The sequence below is a fragment of the Mytilus edulis genome, chromosome 8, assembly GCF_963676685.1.
Source record: "Mytilus edulis chromosome 8, xbMytEdul2.2, whole genome shotgun sequence".
Lineage (NCBI taxonomy): Eukaryota > Metazoa > Mollusca > Bivalvia > Mytilida > Mytilidae > Mytilus > Mytilus edulis.
This window is the reverse complement of record NC_092351.1, coordinates 65121631-65149584: the sequence shown is the minus strand read 5'-3', so window position 1 is coordinate 65149584 and position 27954 is coordinate 65121631. Positions and strand designations below refer to the sequence as shown.

Sequence of the window (27954 nt, the reverse complement as noted above, 5' to 3'; positions counted from 1 at the left end):
TTCTAAAAGTTTGACATTTGTTTGCTAAAAAGTGAGTACTCCTTCTAAGACAATCTTTATATATATGTTACGAACCATATGAGTATTTGGACCTTACGCGTATGGTCATGACCATATGGGTAAATACTTATATGGTCCAACCGTACGCATAGGGTTGGGGTAATTAACATGTTTACTTTTAAATATTTCATTAGGTATGATCCTTCTAGTTGTCACTTCGATAAAAAGGTCATTTGATTATATTTTGATAATAAAAAGAAAAATACTCTAAACAAAACTAGGAAGTTTCACTGTTAATTCTACTCACTATTTGTAAGTACAATAAGAAAATGTCAAAATTAAATGCATATATTATAAAAGGAAGCTTTCATACATTACGGATACCGTTACGTACATGTATACCGGATAGTTGACAGGGCGTCTATTTATTTTATATACAACGTTTATAGTGAAATGTAGATGACATCACCGGCACGGACCAGTTTATATAAGTTGTCCTGTGAACTAGTGTACCGCAGTAATGTTACGATATTGAAGATCTTTATTTTTTTAAAGCACCATAGACACATCGGAATAGCCCGAGACCTCGGTATCACTGCACTCAGCTGCAAAGAAGGCTTACTTTTTAAAGGTGTAACTGAAAAGGACCGTGCAAAACCAAGACGTGCAGATTTCCGAAAAGCTATAGTACCACGTGGAAGAAAATGTCACCCTACCTGCAAGAATACAATTAGCGATGAAAACTATGAGAAACTGACTGTTGAATCTATTGTTGATGTATATATAGCTTTGAATAATGAAATTAATACGTTTCTATGTAAATACCATTGGTTTTTTTTTAAGATAGAGTTTATTGTATTATTGAAACGTTTCAAATGCTTAATTAAATTAATACCTATATGGTCCAAATACTCATATTGTCCGGCCCGTTGATAACCAAACGATTATATACTCATATGATCCCACTATACCCGTACGGTCGGACCATACGCGTATGGTGGGATCATTTGAGTATATGCATATGGTCATGACCATACGCGTATGATCCAAATACTCATATGGTCCGGAACATATATACAAAGTTTATGATTAAGTTGAATTTTATTGACATTGAAAGACCAAGGGGGTCTCATCCTCATTTAAAAGGTCTCTCGACGTTTTCACTATAAACATGTATTTCTTTTTTGGGCTTTCCATAAACATTTCTATTTACATTTTTAAATGTTTTAAGAATATTATATATGCAACTTCGAAAAGGGTTTATATTCGAGGACAACGAGAATTTACGACAGCTTAGGTCATTAAAAGATTTCCTACGTATCTTATTAGTCCTTTTAACTATGAAAATCGTGCTTTTAGTTGTATCAAGTATTGATTTTTTGTGATTTTCAACTAAATTTTGAATAGATATTGAATATCGAATATCAAATAACGAACCGGTTGCTAACTTCAAATACATCCAAGCAGATTAGTGCATTTTCATATGGCTGTCATCCCTACGTGACGTTTTCATTCACATGTCGTATAAAACTTTATACCACCTCAGTTGAATCATGTATATCTATTATATACTATTAGATATTTTATAAAATTAACTGTTTTGCAAAACTATGTATTATTCTTGATAATAATGATGTTTTTGTCCCAGGCGGATAACCCTGGCCCCACAACGTTTTGGAACTTTTGGTCCTTAGCGATCTTTAACTTTGTAGTTGTCATGGCTTTCACACTTTATTCATCTCAGCAAAGTTTTGTGTGGACTAAGCGAGCGTCCGGCGTATAAAAATATTTTTTTACCTGTTACCTTTTGATGGCTATTATTCGTTTGTTTCTCTGTCCTATATTTTCTCCCATTTATTTATTGTAGCCACTTCGTGTAATGTTGTCATTTTAATGTTATTATTAACACTGTCATTAAAGCGGGAGGTTTGGCATGCCACAAAACTAGGTTCAACCCACCATTTTTTCATCAAATGCCCTGTACCAAGGCAAGAAAAGGCCATTGTTACATTATAGTTCGTTTCTGTGTGTTTTATTTACAACCACTGGGTCGATGCCACTGCTGGTGGAGATTTATTTCCCCGAGGGTATCACAAGCCCAGTAGTCAGCACGTTTGTGCTGACATGAATTATCATTGATATTGTTATATTTATAAATTAACTGTTTACAAAATTTTGAATTTTTTGAAATACTAAGGCTTTTCTACCTCAGGCATAGATTACCTTAGCTGTATTTGGCAACACTTTTAGGAATTTTTGATCTCAATGCTCTTCAACTTCGTACTTTATTTGGCTTTTTACCTTTTTTGGATTCGAGCGTCACTGATGAGTCTTTTGTAGACGAAACGCGCGTCTGGCGTATATATAAAATTTAGTCCTGGTATCTATGATGAGTTTATTTATCTTTCGGTGTTGTGTCTCTGTTGCGTCGTAGTTCTCTTATATTTGATACGTTTCCCTCAGTTTTAGTTTATAACCTGGATTTGTTTTTTCTCTATCGATTAATGAATTTTGAACAGCGGTATACTTCTGTTGCCTTTATTTATAATGCGTCGATCAAACATTTTGAAACTAATAATATGAATGGAAGAAAGAAAACTACTTTTCGATATTAATATTGCCGTTTAAAAGTTACAAATTTTTAACTGTCAGATTTAAGGCAATGTTTAGATTGTTGCATCTACGAATATACACATTGGACTTTACCCGTAAGATTTTGGACAGGTTTGTCTTTTCTTTCAAAAGTCGCAAACTAGCTTCCGCATGGCTTGGATCAAATATGTTTGTTGAAATGGTGTATAATGGCTCGCTATCGATTTGGAAAATCTTCAAGATTGTCATATCTTCTTCTCGTATTTCACAAATAACTGTATTTAGATATAGGAAGATGTGGCGTGAGTGCCAATGAGACAACTAGCATGTATATGTAGGTTCTTTTTATCATTTTATATACAGTTTGGGTTAAAATTTTTAGATAATGATAGCAAATTCCACGGCACATGAACTTTTCTTATGACAAATACACCGGCAGAGAAAAGCAAATAATTAGCATTATATAACATGTTTGTGAAAATACTATTTATCTCGTCCAATCAAAACACAGCATCTTTCTTTCGGTGGAATGATTTTAAAAATACATAAAAAAATACAAAACAATCACAAATAGAGACGTATACATAAGTGGCAGAACACTTAACTTTTTGATCGCAAGTGCGGTACCTTATATTTTCAATACATTTTATGGAACAAAGTTCAAATTGAATTATCTCCCTTTTAACATAAAAAATAAAACAACAACACATGACGATATAAAAAGTGTCTATCATCCAATATAAATGCATTATGTGCGTGTTTATGTGGTAGAATCAAAACCCAATATTGAAGAGCCCACAGTGAGATAATTTCGACTTATGGGGATTATAGTAGAAAGTCCAAAACCACTAACGCGACGACTTTTCTTTAAAAAGGTAGTTTGAAAAGTCACACAATTTCTTTTTATTATATTTCATTCGCGAGTACTAATCACTGTGCTTACAATACTTGGGCATTGTGGGCGAAAATTTCAGTAGCCATACATAAAGTTTTTATGCTGCTTTTATTATCTTTCACTCAATATTAAATCAAAATCTATACTTAGTTTAGAGCTATAGGACAAGATGTCTACCTAAAAAAAAAATACGTTAATTTTTCAATGAAAATAGTAAAAATTTAATACAAAAAAAAAGTTCTGCAATAATCTCGATACTGGCATATTTATTTTGATAAATTTACATACAAGGTAAGCAGAAAGAAATCAGGAATAAACAAATCATGCATGAAAATTCTAAAAAAAAACAACGTTGATTCTGTATATTGCTGGCATTTTTTTTTACATGCGGCCTATTTATACTCAACTTATTTCACACAAGGGACATTTTAAAAGTATCCTTCCAAACAACACTAAGGCTCAAATTCCGACTGTCTAATTATTGTTTTAAAGGGTCTATCGAAACATTATGGCGAAATGCAAATGAAATTAATGGCAAACACGAAAGAATGATTTAAAACTAGAGTTGTATTAGGTTCTGGTAGATTGTTGGTAAGGAAAATTCACAAAAATGATTAAAACCAAATCGATTCAGAAACTAAATTAAAAGAAAGGTGTTTTTTTCTGTGATATTCACATTATGTTTCATATTAGTTATGTATGTCATTTTGTGCATTTTTACCACTTCAAACATCCCGAAGAAATGTCCAATCTTACATAAAAGCTTTCAACAACAATACATAACGATAATCATGAATACAGGTGGACTTTGCTGATAATTGTGATTCGTTATGGTATGTTTACCGTTTTTAATTTCAGACCATATAACATTTGAATTCGATAGAGTTGATTTTCAACGATATTTGAGATTTGACGCTATATGCCTACATTTGCGCAAATGTTGAATATCACATAACGTTATTTTGCGCATTTTTACGAAATGATGAATGCGAGTAACACCAATTTTACATTTTCTTAAGGAAAGTGAGTTATCTCGTTGGTTGTTGTCTATTATATTTGTTTTTGTTTATCGATATAATCTTTAAAAAGAACCACAATAATGAAAACAAATGTTTTTTTTAAATACAAGCAAATAACCTTTTAGAGTCATAAATAAAACACAGTATATCTAGAAATAAGAAGATGTGGTATAATCGGCATTTTTTTTGTTGGCATTTCCAAGAAATATTTTTATATTTAAAACTTATATTTTGCAAAAAGTATATTCATAAAAGTCAAGGACGTATCCCGTCATTTTTGTTGTCTCATAGATCTGTTTTTTTTAATTAATCCGAATTGCGCAAACTTATTATATTTTTCTCGCAAACATAGAACCTATTTGCGAAATGTAACGTGTCTGAAATCAAAACAGAAGAAATTGGGCCTACATCTGTATTAAATTTTGTAAAAAGGTATACACTTTTTTAATCTTAAATTGATTTGACGAACATGTCAGTTTATATGTGTATATATTGTTAGCAATGGATGTAATCCTGTCTTGAATCCAAGTTATTTTTGAAATAGTTTTGAGTACGGGATACACGCTCCACCCTAAAAAAAAACAACAAATGTAGATAAACATAGACATGATAGAGCAGCTGTGCAAGGCACAATCTATTGTATTAATGTGTATTCAGAAACTATTGCAAAAGTATAAGCATTTTATGAAATTACAATCATCTTTATCTCATTTTATCAATCATCAAACAATCGCAATAAAATATGCGTCATTAGTTCTGAATCAGCAGTATTATTTTTCGGTCGTTAAAATGTAAGCAGTTTAATTAATATCGCAATCTGATAAACTTTTTTTGTGAGAATTATAAATAAAAGTTTAGTTAAAAGAACTTTTTTTTTTTTTAGAATAAACCAAAATGATCAAAATCAGATATGAGCTTGTTTTATCTCATGTTTCATCCTCATCTTTTTGGAAGGAAAACAGAAACATATCGTTGAATGAAAAGAAAACGTCGTTGTCCTCTTTTTCAAAATTGTGTTTTTTTATTCTAACTTCATTCATTTGACGTTTATTGAGATGCAGTTGAATAACATGAGATAAGCTTTATTTGCTGGATTTTGTTTAACATCGTCATTAAGTTTTTGTGTCTGATTACATCTATCTGAAATTTCATATTTCCGCAGACCTACCCTACGACATAGACGATTTGTGTTGACACTATTATATGATGCAGAACACAAACTCTTTGACCTGATTTATAGTTTTTCTCCATATTGCATTAAACATTTACCTAGACTTTAAACTTTTCGCAACGTTTGAACACGATTTCTCACACAAATAGGAAATGACCAAATGCTATAGAATTTATTTTAACAAAAATAGGTCACCGGATTCCTTTAATAATTGTCTGTATTGGTTTCATGCATTTATTAAAAAAAAAACCATAAGAATTAATTGAACCTTGATTTTAATGCATTAACAATCTTTAAAACGTGTTCTCTCTCCGGGAGGTGTCCTGAATCCAGCGATCGCTTTTTAAAAAGAAATGTTAATCGTCATGTTCATGGTTTTGGGCTAATAATAAGGGTTAAAGTTATATCTTTTATTTGTATTTCTGAAAAACTGTTGGAGTTTTAATTTCTAATGTAAAGGAAGTGTATCATCTAGTGAATTTCAATACAGTTTAAATTGACTGCAAGCAAATAGTCTTATTTCATCAGAATGGATAAATCTGACAATACTAAAAGAATATTGATTTATTGTATTTTTTTCTATAAGGAACTATGCAGATAATTTTGATTATTTCAGAAAATAATGGTTTACTGTTGGCTGTGATGATGGCTTATACATAGTCACGGCCTTTCGGTGTTATATATAATGCCTCGAGTTGTAGAAACGTTAACGGGACAATTTTTCTGTACCAGATGTGTATTTTGTCGATGATGCTTGAGGCAAAAATATTTGGAAATCTAAATATATTTACACATTGAAAGGCTGATAAATCCAAGGACATTATATATACTCAAGCAGGAGATAATTGTACTGCAAATACATCAATATTCTAATAATAGTTATCTAACTTCGCCATCTCGTGTAAAGAATGCCACGTTTTTTTTTCTTATTAAGTCACACACTGGTATTTGCATGAACTGTGGCAAAGCACAATTTCTATAAACCTTTTTTTTTCAGGTGGCAGTTTCACGCTCACTCATGCATTTAACTTCTTGATTTTTATTTTTATGAAGCTGTATTCCAGGTGACACGAAATTCTTGAACTTTTTTACCTATTAATGATTTCTTTGACATAGAGTTGCTGTTTACAATCATATTTTTGAATAAAATCAATAGTTCCAATTCACCATCAATAAATTATGACGTTTTCCCTTTAAATGACAGACGCTCATTTTATTTTTACATATTGTAAATGTACAATTACCTTTTCACTTTCACATATATATCCAATTTTGTAAGTGCATACAGCATCATTCCATTGATAGTTATATTCTTTCTTAATCTCAAGACAGTCCTCTTTTCCCCCACCGTTATCTGGTTGCCTAGAACTCCAATCTGTATAGTTCACGTTCGAAAAATCCACGATCCATCTCCAGTCACCCTCGTTGAAATCAGCAGCCCCGGCCCAGAAACTTTTTTCTTCAACTTAAAAATATGGAGAAAAATTGAAATTTAATATCTAATTAATTCATCTGTTCTTATATATATATGTATGATTGTTGTTTGTATGTGAATGTGCGTTTGGTTGTTGTTTGTATGTTATGTTGGTTTGTATTTTTTTCACTTATGAAATATACATAACACATTTGAACGCGTACTCAATGGTATAAATAATACACATGGATTATAATATTAATTAATCAGATTAAGAACCCTAACGGTAGTATAGCAATTTAAGTTAATAATGCTTCGATGCCTAACGAAGAGAACTTCTTCGATGAATTATTTAGTTTGTGTATTCTAGATGTTAAACTGATGCATTAATAAATATATACTTCATTAACAACAGTTCGATGTGTTGATTAGAAGACAAAGACTGTTTTTCAGAATATAGAATATGGAATAGTGCGCAAAAATATAAAGAGCGGATACAAATGGATAAACAATATTATATAATGAAAATAGGAGAGAGGAGGTGATATATAAAGAATAGATGAACATGTATTTAGAAACAAGGCCACACCAATTTGATTCCTTGTTCGACGGACCCGCCCGCACCTATTTTTTTCAAAACAGAATTTTTTTATTTTTTTTTATATTCCCGCTTCCCGCATCCGGAAATGTAATCATGTCCATTTCCCGCACCGTTTTTTTTGTAAATATTATAAAAAGAACAAAAAGATGGTTACTTTCCCCCTTACTTATATTCCCTATTAAAAAATGTTCGTTTTTAGAATAAAGTACAAAGAACTTCTGAAGGATTTGCCTTCAACTGCAATTATATTGTATGCTGGCGAAACAAAACTATCCATAGCCGCTGCATGTTTATGCACCTGTCCTGATTGATTCAGAGGCCTGTCGTTCAGCAGTTATCGTTTGTTGATGTTGTTCATTGGTATTTTCCCGTTTGGATATACATGATATATAAATTAGATCGTTGGTTTTCCTCTTCGAATTGTGTACGCTAATAATTTTGGGGTCCTTTATAGCCTGCTGTTTGGTCTGTATCAAAGCCCTGTGTAAAAGGCCGTACTTTGACCTGTGTTTGTTATTATCAGGTTGAGAACAACCCTCCCTCAGACAAGGGGTCATTTTACTGATGTAGAAAAGAAAATAGAAATACCAAGGATTTGTATAGTTCTTCTATACAAAACCTTTTAAACTTAGAATTTTGTACTCAAAAAGAGGAGAGTTGCATCATATTTTAAACAACTTTTCTAAAAGAGGTCCACTTATTTTGAATAATATTAAACTGTTAAAGTAAATGTGTTAACATGGTTAAAGTCCAGGAATATTACAAAATTCTTGGACATGATTTGACCATTTAATACTAGATAGATATATAGTTCTTTGAGAAAATATGAGCCTTTTGTACAAACAAATATATTATAACTTATATTGATCCCTCATAAAACATGTAAAAGGGATATTTATAACATTAAGGGGTTGTCCCCAAACTGATTATGACTTGGAAGGAGAATTGTCTCATTGTCAGTCACACATACATAGACCAGATTTAATTATTTCTTGGTGAACAGGGAAAAAATACTTCGGAAATTAAAGAAATGTCAAAGTACAAGTGATAAATCAAGCTTTAATATTGTCAAAACCTACTATTTTATGTTTACAAAAAAAAATTATAATCGCTCGCCTTTACTTTTCAAGCTTCGCCTCAAAAATTTGCAAATTAAATATTTTTTTATTAAAATTTTCAAATCGCTCGCTCGCCCCAAATTTTGGAGTCCAAAAATCCGTAGAACAAGAAATTAAATTGGTGTGGCCCAAAGGTAAAAGAAATTTAGAACTTCAAGGACATCCGATCCAGAGTCCAGAGTTTTCACTGTGACGTACCATTTGCCTGTTGCTTTAACCAGTTACTTTCAGACTCATTATCAACTTTAACTAAGTATCCTCCAATCTTTCTACAAGCCCTCTGTAAAAGTGCAGTCGATGGTTAACAATGTATATCATTACATAAACAACCTCAACGGGGAATAAGATGCCAAATCAATTACTATCCTTTTAACTCAACTCTTAATTTCATGCAAAACATACTTAAAATTTTTGAAAGAAATACACACTTTTGTATATGAAAAATTAAGCAGTGCAAGGAATGGTAACAAAAAATAAAATCAGAAAAATACATAACTCCAAGGAAAATTAAGAACGGAAAGAGTTCCCTAAAACCAAAACTCAAACATATCAAACACATGGATAAAATGATAATGGATTGGCATTTTGTAAGTATTTTTGGACAATACGCCATCTGAATGTTTATCGATTATCAAAAGACCGGATATAAAAATGATTACGTGATAAATAGACAGACAAGAACGCCAATAGTATATTGACGATTTTCTAAATCCGCTTGATTAAATGCCTTGATAAGTTTAACATCGTATTTCATGTATGAACATAGAAATTAAAGGTAACCAAACTGATAAGTAATAAAAAAGAATGCATTCTATTTTTAAATAAATAGGTAGATTATAAAAGAACTCTGAAACCAAGAGGGTACCCAAGACATTTTATAAAATAAATTGGAGACCTGGGATTTTCATAATCTTTTGCAAAATAGTTGCGATGACTTTTTGACAATAGCAGTAGCATTTAAGGTATTTGAACTGTATATTAGTTATCAGGAATAATTTCATTGAATCAATTCCGGTTTATCATTGAAAAGCATGATTTGTCTTTACAGTAGTACATGATTTAAACGATCAACTGATTAAAGAGTTAATATCTCAGTTTTTCGGTCCCCTTAAAATCCAAACAACGCTTTTTAGATTCTTGTTTTAACCAATTCTATAGTACTACATTGTATTTGACAATATCAAAGCACATATATATATATATATATATATTTGTTTTAAGATTGAGCATTGGACATATGTGTGTACTTGTATGTATATGTTTTTTTCTTTTTTAGCCATGGCGTTGTCAGTTTATCTTCGATCTATGAGGTTGACTGTCCCTTTGGTATTGTTCGCCCCTCTTTTAATTACACCATGTGCAAAACGAAAGACGATTTACTTTCAATACAGTATTGATTTTGGCTAAAAGCTATTCAGTCCTTCATTATAATATGAAAAAGAATCATGAAAAAACCCCACAATAAAAGTAAATAAGCAAATCAAATAATCAATATACCTCTGCTTCATTCCACGTTACTTGTGTTGAGACAAAATTGTAGCAGTGGTTTGCGTATTCTTTCCATCCAGGTAAACATCGTAAAGATTTATCTAAAAGTTCAAAACACACATTTGAATTAAAGATAAACATACAGCTATGGCATTCAATTTGATATTAAATTAAGATAAGCTTGAATTAGAATACGGAATATACTAGTATGTAGTTTTACCGATGAGTCTTATAAAGACGAAGCGCGCATCTGTCGTATCAAATTGTAAGCCTGGTACTTTTGATAACGTCTTACCTGTTGCATATATAATAAAGATATCTCAATCAGTTGAACAATAGTTTATGCAAACAACTAGATGACAAAAAGCACACTATTATGAACATCATTTAATCAAGTTTATAGCGTAGTAAAAGTTTGTGCTATTAGTATAATTATCTTATTTTGTCACATACATCTAGTTATGTTACATATATATGTAGGACTCTAAAGTGCGATGGGGACGCTAAAGTGCGATGGACACGCTAAAATGCGATGGTATACGCTAAAGTGCGATGCTTCCATACGCTAAAGTGCGTTGGTCCGCGAAAGTAAAGACGTAAGAAATGTAGTTGGATTATGACGTTAACAGTCGTTTATACAAACTAAAAATGAACAGGCCGGAAAATAAACTACAGACATTTGATTAACAACTTTTAAACCAAAGGTTAATGACTTCATTTAAACCAAACCGTGCTTTGTCGGCTAAAGCAAAGGTGTTTTATTTTGGTGGCTTGAAAAAGAACTTGTATCCTGCTCTCGGCCGGTTTATTATAGTCCCTGGCGATACAAGTAGTATTTGCATAGATATCCTGTATCCTGCTTTTATTGGAAGCGAACGGATGCATTTAAATCATTGTTTTTGTTGCAGTTTATTGTGCGGTATCTGTCAAAATGTTGTCGCTCTTATTAAAAAGCAACGTCGGCAAAATAAAGGGACATGTTTTCATGCATAAATTATAAATTGTCGGCTAAAACATTAGCATGCACATTGCAGGATAATATAACATGGATGTGTAGTCGCTACAAAAAAGGCGTAAATTAAGCTCAGCAACAATCGCCTTTATCTTTCATTTAAATTTAACAAATAAATGTTACATATTCCGATAATAATTACATTTTGTATCATTAATTATAAGGACGATTGTAAGGGAAGGGGGGGGGGGGGGTGTTCCAATAAGTGATAGACTACATGTGAACGACAAGCTACACCAATTATCACAATATTTGTAAATACGTCCAAAGTGTAAAAAAATCATTGACTAGTACAAGAAATATAGTATTCTGTGCCCACCCAAATTACATTTTTAGCAACTATTACGTGGTCGGTCTTTTAGAATAATTCACTTCAAACTATTGTTAAATTATAATGCCTTTTACATATGGTATACCTTAAAATACTAGATTATACAAAAGGACTATTTTTACATTGAGTGTTCTTTAACGTTTTTTATAAAGCCCTAGAACCTTACCCTATTGGTCCATCGCATTTTAGCGTGATCTACCATCGTACTTTAGCAAACAAACAACCATTGCACTTTAACGTGAGACACCCGCGTACTTTAGCGTAGTCCATCGTACTTTAGCGTGACCATCGCACTTTAGAGTACCATCGCACTTTAGAGTCCTACATATATATTTATGACAAATATATCTATGTCATAGTCATAAATTTGTGTCACTGATATTTATTTAAGACACAAATGTATTTTTATTACAATCATATCTATTTATGCCACATATATAGGTTGATGTCACAAATATATCTATATATGTAAAAAATATCCACCTTTTTTCAATTTAAAGCTTTGTAAAATATCACAGGATTTCGTTTGATGTTTTAAAATGTAATGTATTTCAAGTTGTGAAACCGCATTTTATATAGGCACATAACATTAGAGGTCATTTGAGATCTAAAAAATAAAATAAAATAAGTACCCATGCAAATTTGATTATATGTTCATAAAGTCTTTGCAATATGCAGGAACATTTGTTTATCTTATATCATATGCATTGTTACGATTCAGAGAAAAATCTTTTTGGAATAAAACACCTGTCTATAGTTAGGCGGGCATTTTTTGTTTTGTTGTTCTAAATGTTCTCTCATATTTTACGTTGCGATTGAAAACTTCTATGATTACAAACGCTCTGAATATTTGAACTTGCTTTTCTTCTCATGCTTTCAGTGATAGAGTATTATTGCTTTAAGACTGAAGACTATACCTTTCAATCTTGTTTCTAACTTCTGTATAGCAGTTTTTATGTCATTGAGTAAAGATTCCTCCTGACTTCCAAGACATGACTCAGCAGAGATAAGAGAAAGACAACAAGACAACAATATAACGTTCACAAACATATCTGAAATGACAATAACAACAATAATAAAGACAGCAAGGACGAGAAAGTGGTTAATTTGCCTACACTAAAAAGAGTTTTCTACAAGTAAAATAATGTTGTGTTTCTTTTAAATAAAAATGTATGTCGTGTTTGTATTGTAACCAGCACATTGTTCAGTTTATGTGGTCCTAAGTGTAAGTTTTGGCAAAGGCGAACTAGTTGTTAAGTTTAAATGACTTTTCGATATCAAGTTTAGTGTGCATTTTATTTAACTCCTTCCAGTTTCAGTGTAAACTAAAACATTTGTGAAAGGGAAATACGTCATGTTTTGCCTCAAATCTTGTATATTATAGATTATATAAATACATTAGTACCTGATCAACCTTCCAAAAAGCTATCTTCATCGACTGTTGTATTGTAAATATTATAAGGCAAACTCAACAATGTATTTAAACTTCACAATATACATATTGGGGCCCTTTATAGCTTGTTGTTCGGTGTGAGCCAAGGCTTCGCGTTGAAGGCCGTACATTGACCTATAATGGTTTACTTTTTTTAAATTGTTATTTGGATGGAGAGTTGTCTCATTGGCACTCACACCACATCTTCCTATATCTCTCTCTATATATATATCGATCAAAGTAAAATTGGTCAGTTACTCTTTTTCGTTTTATTGCCAGAGAGAGAAAAAAATAAAAGAAGTTAAACAATGATCAATTTCATAAATAAGAACACCTATTTCTATTCTAAATATCGTTTTCAACAAAAGATTGGAAATAGGGAATGTGTGAAAGAGACAACAACCCGACCATAGAGCAAACACCAGCCGAAGACCATCAATTGGACATCAACGTAGCGAAAAACTCCCGCACCGGAGGCGTCACATAGTTGGCCCTAAAACTAATATGTAAATTATTTCAGTGATAATGGACGTCATACAAATCGCAGAATTGTACACAAGAAACAAAAATCAAAAATCATTCACAACAAACTAAGACTAGAGACTCCTTGGTACTTCAAGCATGCACTTGACCGTTAGCATATCCATAGATAGAAAACTTACAGGCAAAAATCAATCATTTGTATAATTTACTTTACCTTGAAAAATATTTGAGTCAGACGTTTATCCAATATGGATTAAGAAGTTGATGATGGAGTCTAGTTACCCGTATGTGGTTTAATATGAATGTCGCAGTTTGTCAAACGGAAGTTTTATTTGTCAAAAATGTTATGTGATTTTCCCGTTAACAAATGTAGATAACAGTTTTCGGAAGTAACATGTTATTAAGTTATTGTATAATAAAAACTTCCATGCACTTTTGTACATTTATAAGTTGTTATAATTAAATTAAAATTTGTCTAAGCAACATTTACTGTAGTAAGATGCACGTTTCATTTGTTTAAGTCACATTGGTTTAAAAGCAACTTTTATATAAATATCATTAGTCTTATGCTAATTTAGTGAATAACTTCAAAGTATATTTTGAATATGTTAAAATTTTGTTTTGAAATGATGTCAATATTTGATAAAAAAAAAAATTGGAAACAACACGTTTGATAATTTAATGCGTACGAAGGTCTTTTCTGGATTTACCTTCATCAGGAACGCTTAAAGCAAAAACAAATATATTTGTATTGTCAGGGAAAACATGAACAAAATAAATGCTATTCATCGAAAATACAAGGGGTCATTGACATACTTTTATCATTACAACATCTGTCCACTAAACTTTAATTTGTTAAAATAACAAAAGTTGTTACTCACTTAGAATTTGATTTTGAATAATTTTATACCTAAACATTCACATATCTCGAGTTATTTATTATGAATGAATGAAAAGTAAAATAACAAAAAAAAAAAAACGAACCACAAGATATATTGTAATTAGAAAGTCTGTATTCAAATGGCAATATCAAAAGCTAAAAACACATTTATAGCTATGTAATCATGTCAACTAAAACCGATTAACCTGATGTTAATGTAGATAACCATCTTTCCTGTATGGCAGGTGTCATATTGACTATTGACACAAATAGGGAGTAACATAAACACCAATGATTGGTTAACATGACAAAGATAGGGATCCAGTAGCTAACACACACTCTCTCTCTCTCTCTCTCTCTCTCTCTCTCTCTCTCTCTCTCTCTCTCTCTCTCTCTCTCTCTCTCTCTCTCTCTCTCTATATATATATATATATATATAAGTACATCTGAGTCAGTGACAACTCTACAACAGATTTATCCATCGGATCACCAGCAGTGCTGGTGATACATGACTGTGTACCTAATGTATATACAACTCGTCTAAACATCAACCCAACAATGTTAGATCTGTAAATTTACTTTCGCAAATTTTTTTTGCTCTTCCCTCGCCGGGATTCGAACCTATGCTCCTGAGATATCGTGACACCAAATCGCCTGCACTGCAGCCGTCCCGCTAGACCACAGGACCACCTTATATATCATGTACTGTAGTACGATGCTAGATTAAATCTTACGAGGAAAGGTAACACACGGCCACCGAAAGCTTTATTTTTGTAAAGCCCAGGTGATCGTGTGGTCTATAATTCAATTTTGGATGTAACGCGTCTTCTGATTGGCTGACGTCGTTTTGTGTATCACATTTTCTTATGTAGAAAAGAGTGGATTGAACCTGGTTTTGCGAATAGCTTAATCTCTCACTTGTACATGTGTGACAGCTCCATAACATTTCAATGTATTGACATCGATATGTGAACAAAACAAACAGAAATAAAATGGAAACAATGCCAATAATGAGGACACAGTAGTGAACGTTGTTGTATAACTTCAATCTCTATAAAACAAACAAATATGTAACAAAGAAACACAAAAAGGCATATAGACAAAGCATATTAAATTTAAAAGTTTAAAAGCAAATACATAATAATTTACCAATGTACAAATCAGGCATAGATAACCTTAGCTGTGTTTGGCAAAACTTTAAGAAATTTTGGTCCTCAATGCTCTTCAACTTCGTACTTTGTGTGGCCTTTTTGACTTTTTTGGATTCGAGCGTCACTGGTGAGTATTTTGTGGACGAGACGCGCGTCTGGCGTATATACAAAATTTAGTCCTGGTATCTATGATGAGTTTATATACACACAATGACGTGATGATTAAGTACAGATCTACGTCATGAAGGAATGCACATTTTATCAACGACAAAATTTCAATCAGCACATATTTACTGGGTTTAGTGTAAACACTTCATACAATGCTCGAATGAACCTTGCGTGTCAAAATAAATGTTTCGACTGTACGTAGAAAGCTATGATACATAAGACTTTCAGAAAATCAAGACAACCGCATTTTGAGATCTTGTCAATAACATTTGAGTCAGTGCCCTTTACAAGAAAGATAAATTGGTATGTAAAAGTATATATAATATTATTATTGTTTGACGTAAATTTTACATTGAGGTTCTGAAAAAGGAAATCACCAATTCACCAACATTCCAACTGACTCTATTTTCAGAAAACGAAATCTGTAACAAACATAAACTTTTAGCCTCTGCTTTACAAGCAGAGCCAAATACAATGAAAGTCCCAACTATGTATTGGCTTCCGAAGCTACACAAAACCCCTTACAAATATAGATTTATTTCGTCTTCAAGCCATTGTTCAACTACTAAATTGTCTATTCTTCTTACCAGCACACTTGGTAAAATTAAAAACCTGATAACAAATTGTTCAAATAAGGCCTTCGAAAATAGTGGAATAAATTACTTTTGGAGTGCCAAGAACTCGTTGGAAGTACTTGATAAATTGCATGCTTATATTGGTGATTTTGAATCTGTTCAAAGTTTTGATTTTTCTACCCTGTATACCACATTGCCTCACATTCTCATTAAGAAAAAATTCACACACCTAATTAAATGGGCATTCAAAAAATCAGAATGTGAATATATATGTTCAAACTCTTTTAGGTCATTTTTTAGTAGCAATAAACAAAAAAACTATGTTAATTGGACATGCTTTGATACTATATATGCCCTTGAATTTTTACTAGATAACATTTTTGTTCGCTTTGGGGATTCCGTATATCGTCAGATTATCGGAATTCCAATGGGGACTAACTGTGCACCACTTATTGCGGACCTGTTTTTGCATTGTTATGAGTTACAATTTATGACAAAAATAAGCAAAGACCCTTCGAAACAACATCTGATAAACAAATTTAATAATACTTTTAGATATTTGGATGATATTTTGGCTCTCAATAATGACGACTTCAGTATGTATATTAATGAAATTTATCCTGTTGAACTTACTTTAAATAAAGCTAATACTAACAATGACCACTGCCCTTTTCTCGATCTTGATATCTATATCACTAATGGAAAGCTGAATACTAAAATTTATGATAAAAGGGATGATTTTTCATTTCCTATCGTTAATTATCCGTTTTTAGATGGTGACGTTCCCTTGTCACCATCTTACGGTGTTTATATATCTCAACTTGTACGATTCGCTCGTGTATGTAACAATGTTTTAGATTTTAACGAGAGAAATTTATGTATTACTGAAAAATTATTACACCAGGGTTTTCGATATCACAAACTAGTCAAAACATTTACTAAATTTTATCATCGGTATAAAGACATCATTCGTAAATATAGCTCAACATGCAGACTTCTAATACGTTCAGGTATTTCACATCCAATTTTTTATGGTAATATTCTTTATAAAGCACAAAGGTGTCAGTATTCACCTCAGAAACTTACAAAACCTTTGAATAGACTTATTAAGAAGGGATATAATTACGATACTGTTGTCAAGTCATTAAAGATTGCATATTTTGGCGTTAATATTGAGTCACTGATAAGGTCTTTGCATCGGAACTAAACAGATTTATTCTAAAAAAAACAGTTGTTGGCATGACACGGGTTATGTTCTTCTCATATATGTTATGATGGTATGATACTAAACCCCTAACGGGAAGGATTGTGCCTGATGTTCATATGATGAAATCATAATCTTTCAGTCAGTTTAATTGAAGTCTGGAGCTGGCATGTCAGTTAACTGCTAGTAGTCTGTTGTTATTTATGTATTATTGTCATTTTGTTTATTTTCTTTGGTTACATCTTCTGACATCAGACTCGGATTTCTCTTGAACTGAATTTTAATGTGTGTATTGTTATGCGTTTACTTTACTACATTGGTTAGAGGTATAGGGGGAGGGTTGAGATCTCACAAACATGTTTAACCCCGCCGCATTTTTGCGCCTGTCCCAAGTCAGGAGCCTCTGGCCTTTGTTAGTCTTGTATTATTTTAATTTTAGTTTCTTGTGTACAATTTGGAAATTAGTATGGCGTTCATTATCACTGGACTAGTATATATTTGTTTAGGGGCCAGCTGAGGGACGCCTCCGGGTGCGGGAATTTCTCGCTACATTGAAGACCTGTTGGTGACCCTCTGCTGTTGTTTTTTATTTGGTCGGGTTGTTGTCTTTTTGACACATTCCCCATTTCCATTCTCAATTTTATCTTGCTTCATATTCATTTTGTTCAAAAGAAAAACTATGTGCAAAAATGTTCAATATTTGTAAAACATAATGTTTGGCAATATCTTTTGTGTAATTACATGTGACATATCTGTCCTTAAGAGTGAGAAAACATGTTCTTTTGTCACTTAAATTTAAAATAAATAAAAGGAATTATTTTTGCAATTCAATTGGTTAAACATTGCTTTTAAAATTATGCTTCTTTGAAATACTCAATGTACCTGGTTTCATATCATTATTGTTTTATTATGTACAGGTGCATGTGTTTAATAATGTCAGGTTTTATTCCTGTATACAGTATCGTTTGGTCAGCATTCTTTGTGTCATTTTATGCATTCCTTCTCAACACTTTTCGAGAAAGGTACTATCAACTTCAATTTCAACTCGCGGTTTCTGACAGTTTACATGTTACAATGATGAAAAGGGATAATAAATTACAAGAATAAATACAATCAAGGTATTTTTCAAACTCTGATAATAAAATTAAATGATTGTTGTACCTTTGCCTTTCAAAAAGAGTGAAAAACCAAAAGAACGAGTGATACAGCGACTATATGCTTAATGAATTACAAAATGTTCATGACCAGATGTAGATAAAGATGATTCATTAAATTCAATTTTGGATGTTATGTTTCGTGCTATTGGCTGGCGGTGTTTTGTCTATCATCTCAATGACATCTCAATAACATGTGACTGTGACGTTCTCGGTTTTATTTCATGATTTACTCCGGCTAAACATGAAATTTAGAAATAAAATAAAAGGAATGACTACACAAAAATTCTGTCTATTCAAAATATAATAAAATGTGATGCACACTTTAATATAACCCGCTACGCAGGTTATTTAGTGTGAACCACATTTTGATGTTATTTCCTCAAAAGCAGAAAAATATAACAGTCATTCCTTCAATACATCGTATATGATGAAAGTTGTTATAACCCACCAGCAACATGAGCAAAGCTGATATAATACATTCATATGACAATCTCAACATCATATATTCGCCTTTGTTTTTACAATGTAGTTAAACACAAGATATATAGAAAACAACTATATTATGTACTGCTTTAAACATTTAATAACAAACTGTTTTCTTTCTTGTTTATACCACTTTTTCTGTTTCTTCCCATCATCATACTATTACAAAGTCAGACTATGATAAATATAAAGATGATAACAAATATAACAATAATGGCACTTATTATAGTAATAAGTATTATATTAGAAGAAGAAAAATGTTCCTTCATCCAAGCATATCTTGGATGTGCAGGATGAAGGTCATTCTTAGAATATGAGCCTGAGGCTCAAAAGTAATAAATTAGCGTAACTTCTCTATTAGGGGTAAAGCTTACATGTAATATATCTGTTTAAAGAAACAAACTATAACCACCAGACCATAGCTGGCCAGTGACCTTGACCCTAGTATATAAGCACCTGTTCCATAATAACTTGTCATAATTTAAAGCAAGTTTGTGTCACCAAATAGAAAACCCATTGGAAAAAGGGGTGGATCTGACTGATAATCCCTAGGGTGGGAATTAATTACTTTCGAGCCTTAGGCTCATATTCTAAGAATGACCTTCATCCTGCACATCCAAGATATGCTTGGATGAAGGAACATTCTTATTCATATTTCGCCTTCGGTCTCAAGTAATAAATTAGCTTGTTAAAAGTGTAGACACAAACTAAAAACAATTTTTATAAATGCCAACATTTAATAAAGCATAGAAATCACAAGATCATCCAGTAACTACAACTGAAGAAAAGTGCTTTAGTACTGATATTATTCACTTTCCCTTTTATAGAACTTATAAAAAGTTTTACCATATGTCCAGACTAAGCTGTTGCCATAATGTCTTTAATAGAACATCCTGAAGCTAAATGCACTTATGAAGAGGTTCCTCTAAATGAGTAAACCTTAAAACCTCGGCTAAAATTAGAACTCTCTCTAACTATCTAAACTTACGAAAAGACTTAGATGAATTCTCTCACATATTTTGTACACAAAACATGATAAATCATTGTCTTAACAACACAAAGTTTTGGTTTATCAAAACCCTTGATCACCTCATTAGGTAGACTAACTAACAGATCTAGTATTTTCAAAAACTCATGTATATGAAAAAATAAAGTGCCATGTCTCTGAATGAAAGACATAGAATGTAAATCTACAGCTGATAAAGATTGTACTTTGGCAGTTGTAGTCAAGGCAAATAAAGACACAAGTATAAAAGACAGTCTTCAATGTAAAATCCTCTAATGAATATAAAGAACTTAAAAAGATAGCACTAAATTCATCTCCACAGTGAAAGAGTATCTAACTCTTCAATTGCAGATTAAGGCTTAAGCAACCTTTCACATATGCATGTAGTAAACAAACAAATTTAGTAACATCTAGCTACTTCTTAAAGGATCAAGTCTGTTTCAACATAAAACAAGTAAAATTCACATTTAACATGCTGAATATGAAAAGCTTGTGTTTTACAAATGTTTTTAATAATTAATAACATCCTTTTTAGATGGTGATAAGGAATTGGTTCTCTTTGAACACACCAAATTATGAAAAAATATTGATAATGCTCGATCATAGATGCATGATCTCCAAGATGAAGTGTAAATATATTTTACAAATGATTCTGAAATCTCCTGTTTATATTAAAGTGATTTCTGAATATAATACACACGTTTTTACCCTACCGCACAATCAACCCTTCAGGTGTTGGTTCACTTATATTTTTTACAATACACAGTTAAATCAAATCTCTTCCTGACGGAAAGGCATTCTTCAGTATGTAACATTACTAACTTTTATGTTTAGCAGAACTTTTAACTGTCAAATAAATTAAAATTGGTCTTAGCAAAGAAAACCAACTCTGAGCAGACCAAAAGGAATAATCAAAAGAGCCTTCTGAACTTTATCACTAATAATTTTCTTTATAATTATCCCCAACAATGAAAAAGATGGGAAAATATAAGGTCTTAAATCTGACCATGAAAAGTACAAACATCTCTGAAAGGAGCTTGTTGGTCAAAAGACAACGAATCAATTATCTACAGATTTGAAAATGAAAACGTGATAACAACAAAACAAATATATTTTCTTTCAATTGCCATCCTGTTGAATCTGTAAATTTTTTAGACATACGATAAGCATCAAAATTTTCTAACAAGGAATATAAAGAGCTGTGATACAAATGTTCTTTCTTGAACACCAAGCCCAAATAATGAAATATTTGTAGTAAGCATGTTTTAAAAGTGACAAAGAGGTTATACCTCCTATTGTATAATAAATGCTACTGAAATTGTATTTTCTGATTGTATAACTCTCTGTGACTAAAAATTTCTCTCCAAAAGAAAAATATAGCCAACAATTCTAAGAAATCTATATGAAGTGAGCGCATGTTCTTAAAGAATCTCCATCTACTAACAGAAAAATTTTCTTTAAATTTTGGTTCCCAAATCCTTCTAACGAGGCATCTGGTCCAATCCAAAAACTTATTTGGATGGGTCTAAAAATCAATTCTTAATTTCTGATTTAAATCGTTAAAAATTTCACCTATAGATTGATGATAATAAACACTGTAACAACTATACAGTGTTTCAACATTATTTCTCGCCATGTTTCTGCAACATTCCCACAGATACTGCATTAAAAGCATGTGCCACAAGACCAATATATGATGCAAATCATCTATAATACAGTTACACAATTCTGTTAAAGAAGAATTTCCCAAGGGAGCATTTATCATCTGTCAGAAAAAACTTAAATAGCTCAGTATCAATAATGAGACAAAGGAAATAAATATGCTTCCAAGGAATGAGTATCAACTTCTCAAAATTTATTCCGAAGCACAGCTTATCAAGCATTTGCACCACTTCTTCTGTATTCACAATACAACCATATAAATTCTGATCCATAATAAAAAAATCATCAATGTATAAACTATAGCATGTATATACTTCAAGTGACATTATTTCATAAAAATACATACATGTAGACAGGTTTTAAAACCTTAGTAAAAACTCTTGATGGAGAAGCCAATCCAAAACAAAGAACATAAATATCATATCAATGTCCTTTCCACATGCATCAGGAAATTGTGATATAATCATAAATGATACTTAAATATGCATCTGTGAGATCTATAGATGTATTAGCTCTCTCTCTCTCTATATATATATAGATAATTATCCCTAAGAATTACATCAAAACAAAAGAAAAATGGTCCTGCTCCAAATGCTGATTAGCCACAAGCTAAGTTTGTTTGAATTTTTCAAATAGGTAACAGGCCTTGAAGACCCATCTTTCTTAGGAACTAAGAAAATATAGGAAATAAACTGATTTTCCAATGATGGATCAACCTCTTAAATAGCTCCCTTAGCTATCAATTTTTGGACTTCTGAAATTATTTCATCCTTATGAAAGGTGAAATGTATTTTATTCAAATGTGTGGTACATCATTAAAAATAATTTTATAACCATTTCTTATTAAATCTAATATCAATAGATCATAAGTAACATTTTCCAAATCATAATATTTAAGTTATCTACTGTATATAGCAACTGGTTGAGAAATGTGACCTCTTTGAGATTCTCTGTTCCCTTTTGGGAAACCTCTCCCTCTCAATGAAGGGAATTGCCTACTAGTATACGCCCTGTTGACCAACAGAGCCTCCGCAGTTAAAAGACTGATATTGCCTTTCCCATAACAACTGGGAGTAAAATAATTGCTAGACCTGGAACCTCTTCCAAGGAATCTTGAATTTGCTTTAGAATCTTTGTATAATCACTAAGTTTGCTTCATGCAATCATAACTAAAAACGTAATAAATCAACTTACTATCACATCAGAATTACAAATAAGTTTTATCATCTAGATATTTCTGAGCATCTCCTATGCGTTTAAATAGAAACCCATGGTCAAACAAACAAATAGAATGTTACAATAAAATCCTCAACAATAGGGGTGATGATCAACCCCTTAATAAAGTATCTCTGGGTTTCCTGCATCTTTGAAACCACATAGTGGGCCTGTCTAGGCAGTGCCATTTCAATCTTGTTATTTATCCTAGACACACTAGGATTCTCACAGTTCTCAGGGAGATAGTATTACTCCTCTATGAACTTGATATTTTCCTGATTTGATATTTACCGACATGGTAGTATTATTAACAGTCACAGAAAGTCCAGAAGAAAACTTAGACACAGTTTTCTGCCTTTTTAAACAATTTTGGGATTTTCCAAGCAAAATCATGATTAAACTGTTCAACAAACAGGATGAGATAATGGACTATTAATCTCACTAAGAGAAGCCTTAAAGGCTTCTGAAAACCTTAATGCAGGATCAAAAGATGTATCAAAATTCAGTTCCGGCTGGACTATCATCAGCCATGGCACAAACTCCAAAAGGAGGTACATAAACAGTATCATTACAGTAGTTCAGATCAAAATTAGAACTAAATCTTCATTAAAGTAAGCCTCTAATGGCAAAATTCGAATAAAGCAGCAGGTTTCTCTACAAACTCTGCTTGAGTTGAAGGCAGAGAAACTGTCTCAAACCTCATGATTCATACATGTTCTTTACTACATTAATAATAATGAGTCAATGCATCAATATGTATACATGCCTATGTTAAATCTCAACAGCACTATCTTGAGAAAAAATCACATATCAAGGAGATTTTGAAGCTATACAAGTAGCACTAGATTTTAAAACTTACTTTTGACTCGTTCTGTTGCTTTGTCAATTATTTCCAATTGCAATGCCATTATGATCTTTTATAAAACTACTAGGTTTTATAACTGTTTAAGAAGAGGATTTATTCAAAATACCTCTTGTTTTCCTATTAAATTTATCATCTTTGATTTCTAAAACAACTCAGAGGTGATGAAAATCATAGCCATCACCCTTGTAAGTGTAAACATAATTCTAAACATCTTGCAAAAGCAATACATTTGCATAATCAAATTCAGCCATTGTAAAAAAATAATGTGTACCTGTGCAGGTAAAACACGTGTAAATTCTGAAGAGTACTCACGACCTTCAGGTGAATAGAAATACTTTTAAATATCTACCTGTTTAACAAACAGGAGTATGAATTAAGTAACAAATGTGCTGTACTTATAGGTTAGACAATACTTGGTCATGTTTTATAATGATTTAAGCCCAAGGCGAAGCCGAGGGCTTAAATCTTCATAAAACATGATCAAGTATTGTCTGACCAATTTAGAACATATTCACACTTTCGAGTGACCTTACAAAATTTTTCTTTCCAATTGTAATATTCAAACCTAAATAAGAGTTCACTTTTTATAATGAACTAAATATAAAGCATAAGTAATGATCATTTCAATGAATGAAATGAAATAGCACGGACATAGTTGGTGAAGGATAAATTGTGTTTCTTCTGCTTCAGGTAAATTTTAATACTCATACATCTTTACATTTTTTTTATTTCAAAAAGCAACACAATGTTATATAAATCCCCTTTTTGGAATTTGATTTTTTTTTATAGATATAAAACTCTCTGTATGAATATTTGAATTCAGACCATTAAACATTAAATGCTTACTTTTTATTGATAAATTTAAATGTATTGCGTTTCTCCGACAACAACCCTTTGCATTATATATCAGCAGTCTGGCATTGTGTTTTTTTGAAGGAAAGAAAAATAATTCCCTCAAATGTAAGGTATATAAATTAAAGAAATATCATTTTATTTATCCTTGCCATATTTTTTTTGTGTATTCTATTATGTGTACAATTAGAAAATGCATGAAATTTTGCAAAATTCAAAATGTTTTTATTTTCATCTTTTCTCATTCATCTGTAATCAGTAGGCTATTTTCCCAAGGAAAATGCCTTAGGGGATTGTACACTTCGTTAGTGCAGCTATTAAGAGTTCACTTTCCTAATTAATTAACTGACAATGAAAAGTCATTCATGTATAGCATTTCATAGTGCATGGAAAACCATGTACTATGAAAATTAGAGGGCAAAAAACCGACTTTTCATTGGACGAGAAGGGGTGAGTATGTTCTAAATCGTACTAAGGCAAAAACTTAATGAATATATAAAATTGTCATACATCGTAGACAATAAAAATTTTAATTAATTTCCATCGACACTTGTCATACATCTTGGACAAGAAATTTTTAAATTCATTTCCATCAACACTTGTCATACATCGTAGACAATTGAGGAATTATTATTTCTAATTAACAAAATAACATTAGAACTTGTCGTACATCGTAGACAAGTTAAATGTAACTTTAGTAACTTTCCCCTAAATCTTAGATAAAAATAGAATAACTAAAAAGAATTCAAGTGAAGTGTTCACTTCACACCCTCTAGAAAAATAATGACAAGTTATTATGGAAGAGGTGCTTATATACTAGGGTCAAGGTCACTGGACAGCTATGGTCTGGTGGTTATAGTTTGTTTCTTTAAACAGAGATATTACATGTAAGCTTTACCCCTCATAGAGAAGTTAATTCATTACTTGAGACCGAAGGCGAAATATGAATAAGATTCACATCATTCATACATCATAGCAACGAGGAATAATCTCAAAAAATTAACGAGCATTTTATTAAGTATTTAAAATGGAAACAAAACATGTTTTCTCTTTATTTCCCTTTAAATTTCCCTTTATAACCTGTATCGTATGTTAAACTATTTTTCTATATAACTATGATTTTATTTAAATGTATTCTTAATGAATAATATTTAGCATTTTGAATTTCTGAATAAGACTTTTTAAGTCTAAGATACATAATAAAAAATAAAATGAGCACCTGCGATCATCCCTAGTTTTTGGTGGGGTTCGTGTTGCTTAGTCTTCAGTTTTCTATGTTGTGTCTTCTGTACTGTTATCATGATTATTTGTCTGTTTGTCTTTTTATTTTTAGCCATGGTGTTGTCAGTTTATTTTTTATCTATGAGTTTGACTCTCCCTCTGGTATCTATCGTCCCTCTTTTCCGTCTGATCCCTTCTATCTTTTCTATTCTATTTTTTTGTGCAGGTAAATATGACGAGTATATATCAAATAGTGTTTAGATACATTCATTTTAGTTATAATTTTGTACGATTTTACCTCTGTAAATATAATTTCTCCATCCAGCTCCACACATACGAAAGGATTCTCCTGGACAAGGCATGTTGCATTGATGGTTTGGAACACGTGGATAAGAAGGGTTAATCAGCGTATTTCCACAAAGACAGGCAGTTCTGTCCTATTAAAAATGTAAATCTAATGAAAGAGCCAAATAATATTCATTCTTGTATATTATTATTGCAAACCAATAAAAAGTTATACTATCACTCTGCCTGTCCTAAAGAGAACAATGTCAAAGAAATAAAAGTATTTTCTTTTATTCTGTTTTTATCATGTTTATTTGTCAGACTTTTACCATTTACTAAGTTAACATAATCCTTCACATTTATGAATACTCTATTACTGAAATCATTCCAGTTACTGGAAGAGGGAAAACGTAAAAAATAGCCTTTATATATTTATAGTTTCTTAATTATCAGTCTAAAAAAATTGAGAGTTGTTTCAAATATTCTCATTCTCAAATACATTATCTATTACTTCTTTCCTAAAGGAAAAAATACAAACAACATGATGTGCAGACTCGGACAGTCGTTGGTTATCATTAAATCCCCAAAGAGATACATATATAATCGAATACACAGCATTTCGTTCTCAATCACGCTATCGATCCTCGTAATAGAACAATAGCAAAAAAACAATTGGCGCATTCTTCACTTAGTAAAGGCGTTTCCTAAAAAACTAACAACGAGCATTATTTAAAGTGCTACACTCACCTGCAATCCTGCATACTTGAAACCATGACAGTGTCGTTTGCACTTCCAGAGAGTAGTGTTACTAATGCGTGTAATCTTATGTTTCAAATGTCGGTTTCCGCTATCTTCATGATCTTTGAAACAACCCATATACCCTGAAAAGGAAAATTCTAAATTTTATTTATACTTGCGTCTTATAACCTGAAGTTGAGTTTCAAACAAATTAATCATATATCTCTTCGTTATCTAGTCAAAGAGTTAAAACAGTGAACCTAATAAAATCATCATATATACCAGAATTGATATTTTGTATTTGAAACATACCCTAGTTTCGACTTCATAATACTCATCAATGATGTTCAAATAAAAAAAAGTAAAACAGGCCAAATAAAGTACGAAGTTGAAGAGCAATGAGGAACAAAAAGTTCTTAAAGTTTTGCAAAATACAGCTTTGCACATGTAAATATAACATCGAACACGCCCAGATACCTTATATTAAATATACTCAGTTTACAGTTTTTTAAAACGCGTTTGCTTTTAATCAATAATATCTTGGAACAGCTCAAAGAAACAAAACGTTCATTCATTTTTGTTGGTTAAAAAAATGTCTTACTGCCGTGCATGTTATCGTCATAAACTAAAAATAATGATAAACTAATTTCTAGTTTAACATGTTTAACATAAGCCTTACAAATCATTTGCATGTGATGGAAAATGATTCTAAACCGTGTGCATATTTATTGAAAGGTATCGAACATATATCTGTACTTACTGCATTTACGTACTTACCATCTTTTGACAACGGGTGGTATGTATTTATAGTGTGTTTCAATTCTCGTTGTTTTTTTTTTTCAAGATCTGATATTTGCTTCTTCTTATGGTTGATTGTTTCTGTTTGACTCTTTTGTGCTGCTTGCATAGCATCCAGTTTTGGAATAATGTACAATA

General features: G+C 31.6%; 1 protein-coding gene across 1 annotated transcript; it reads right to left on the bottom strand.

The window, feature by feature from the left end:
* Positions 1-3579: 3579 nt before the first annotated feature.
* Positions 3580-13924, bottom strand: LOC139486086 (perlucin-like protein). The gene is made up of 6 exons (XM_071270785.1): positions 13771-13924; positions 12559-12693; positions 10308-10399; positions 9009-9090; positions 6922-7142; positions 3580-5077 (listed from the first exon to the last, which is right to left on the bottom strand). The coding sequence occupies exons 2-6, from the start codon at positions 12689-12691 to the stop codon at positions 5036-5038; spliced, it is 570 nt and encodes a 189-aa protein (XP_071126886.1). The 5' UTR covers positions 12692-12693; positions 13771-13924; the 3' UTR covers positions 3580-5035.
* Between the last annotated feature and the right edge of the window lie 14030 nt (positions 13925-27954).

Excerpts from the sequence above, each read along its gene's own strand:
- LOC139486086 (XM_071270785.1), bottom strand. The coding sequence starts at position 12,691 with ATGTTTGTGAACGTTATATTGTTGTCTTGTTGTCTTTCTCTTATCTCT. Across the intron at positions 9,091-10,307 it reads TAACGTGGAATGAAGCAGAG|AGGGCTTGTAGAAAGATTGG; the intron begins GTATATTGATTA and ends GCACTTTTACAG. Across the intron at positions 7,143-9,008 it reads GTTAAAGCAACAGGCAAATG|TTGAAGAAAAAAGTTTCTGG; the intron begins GTACGTCACAGT and ends CATATTTTTAAG.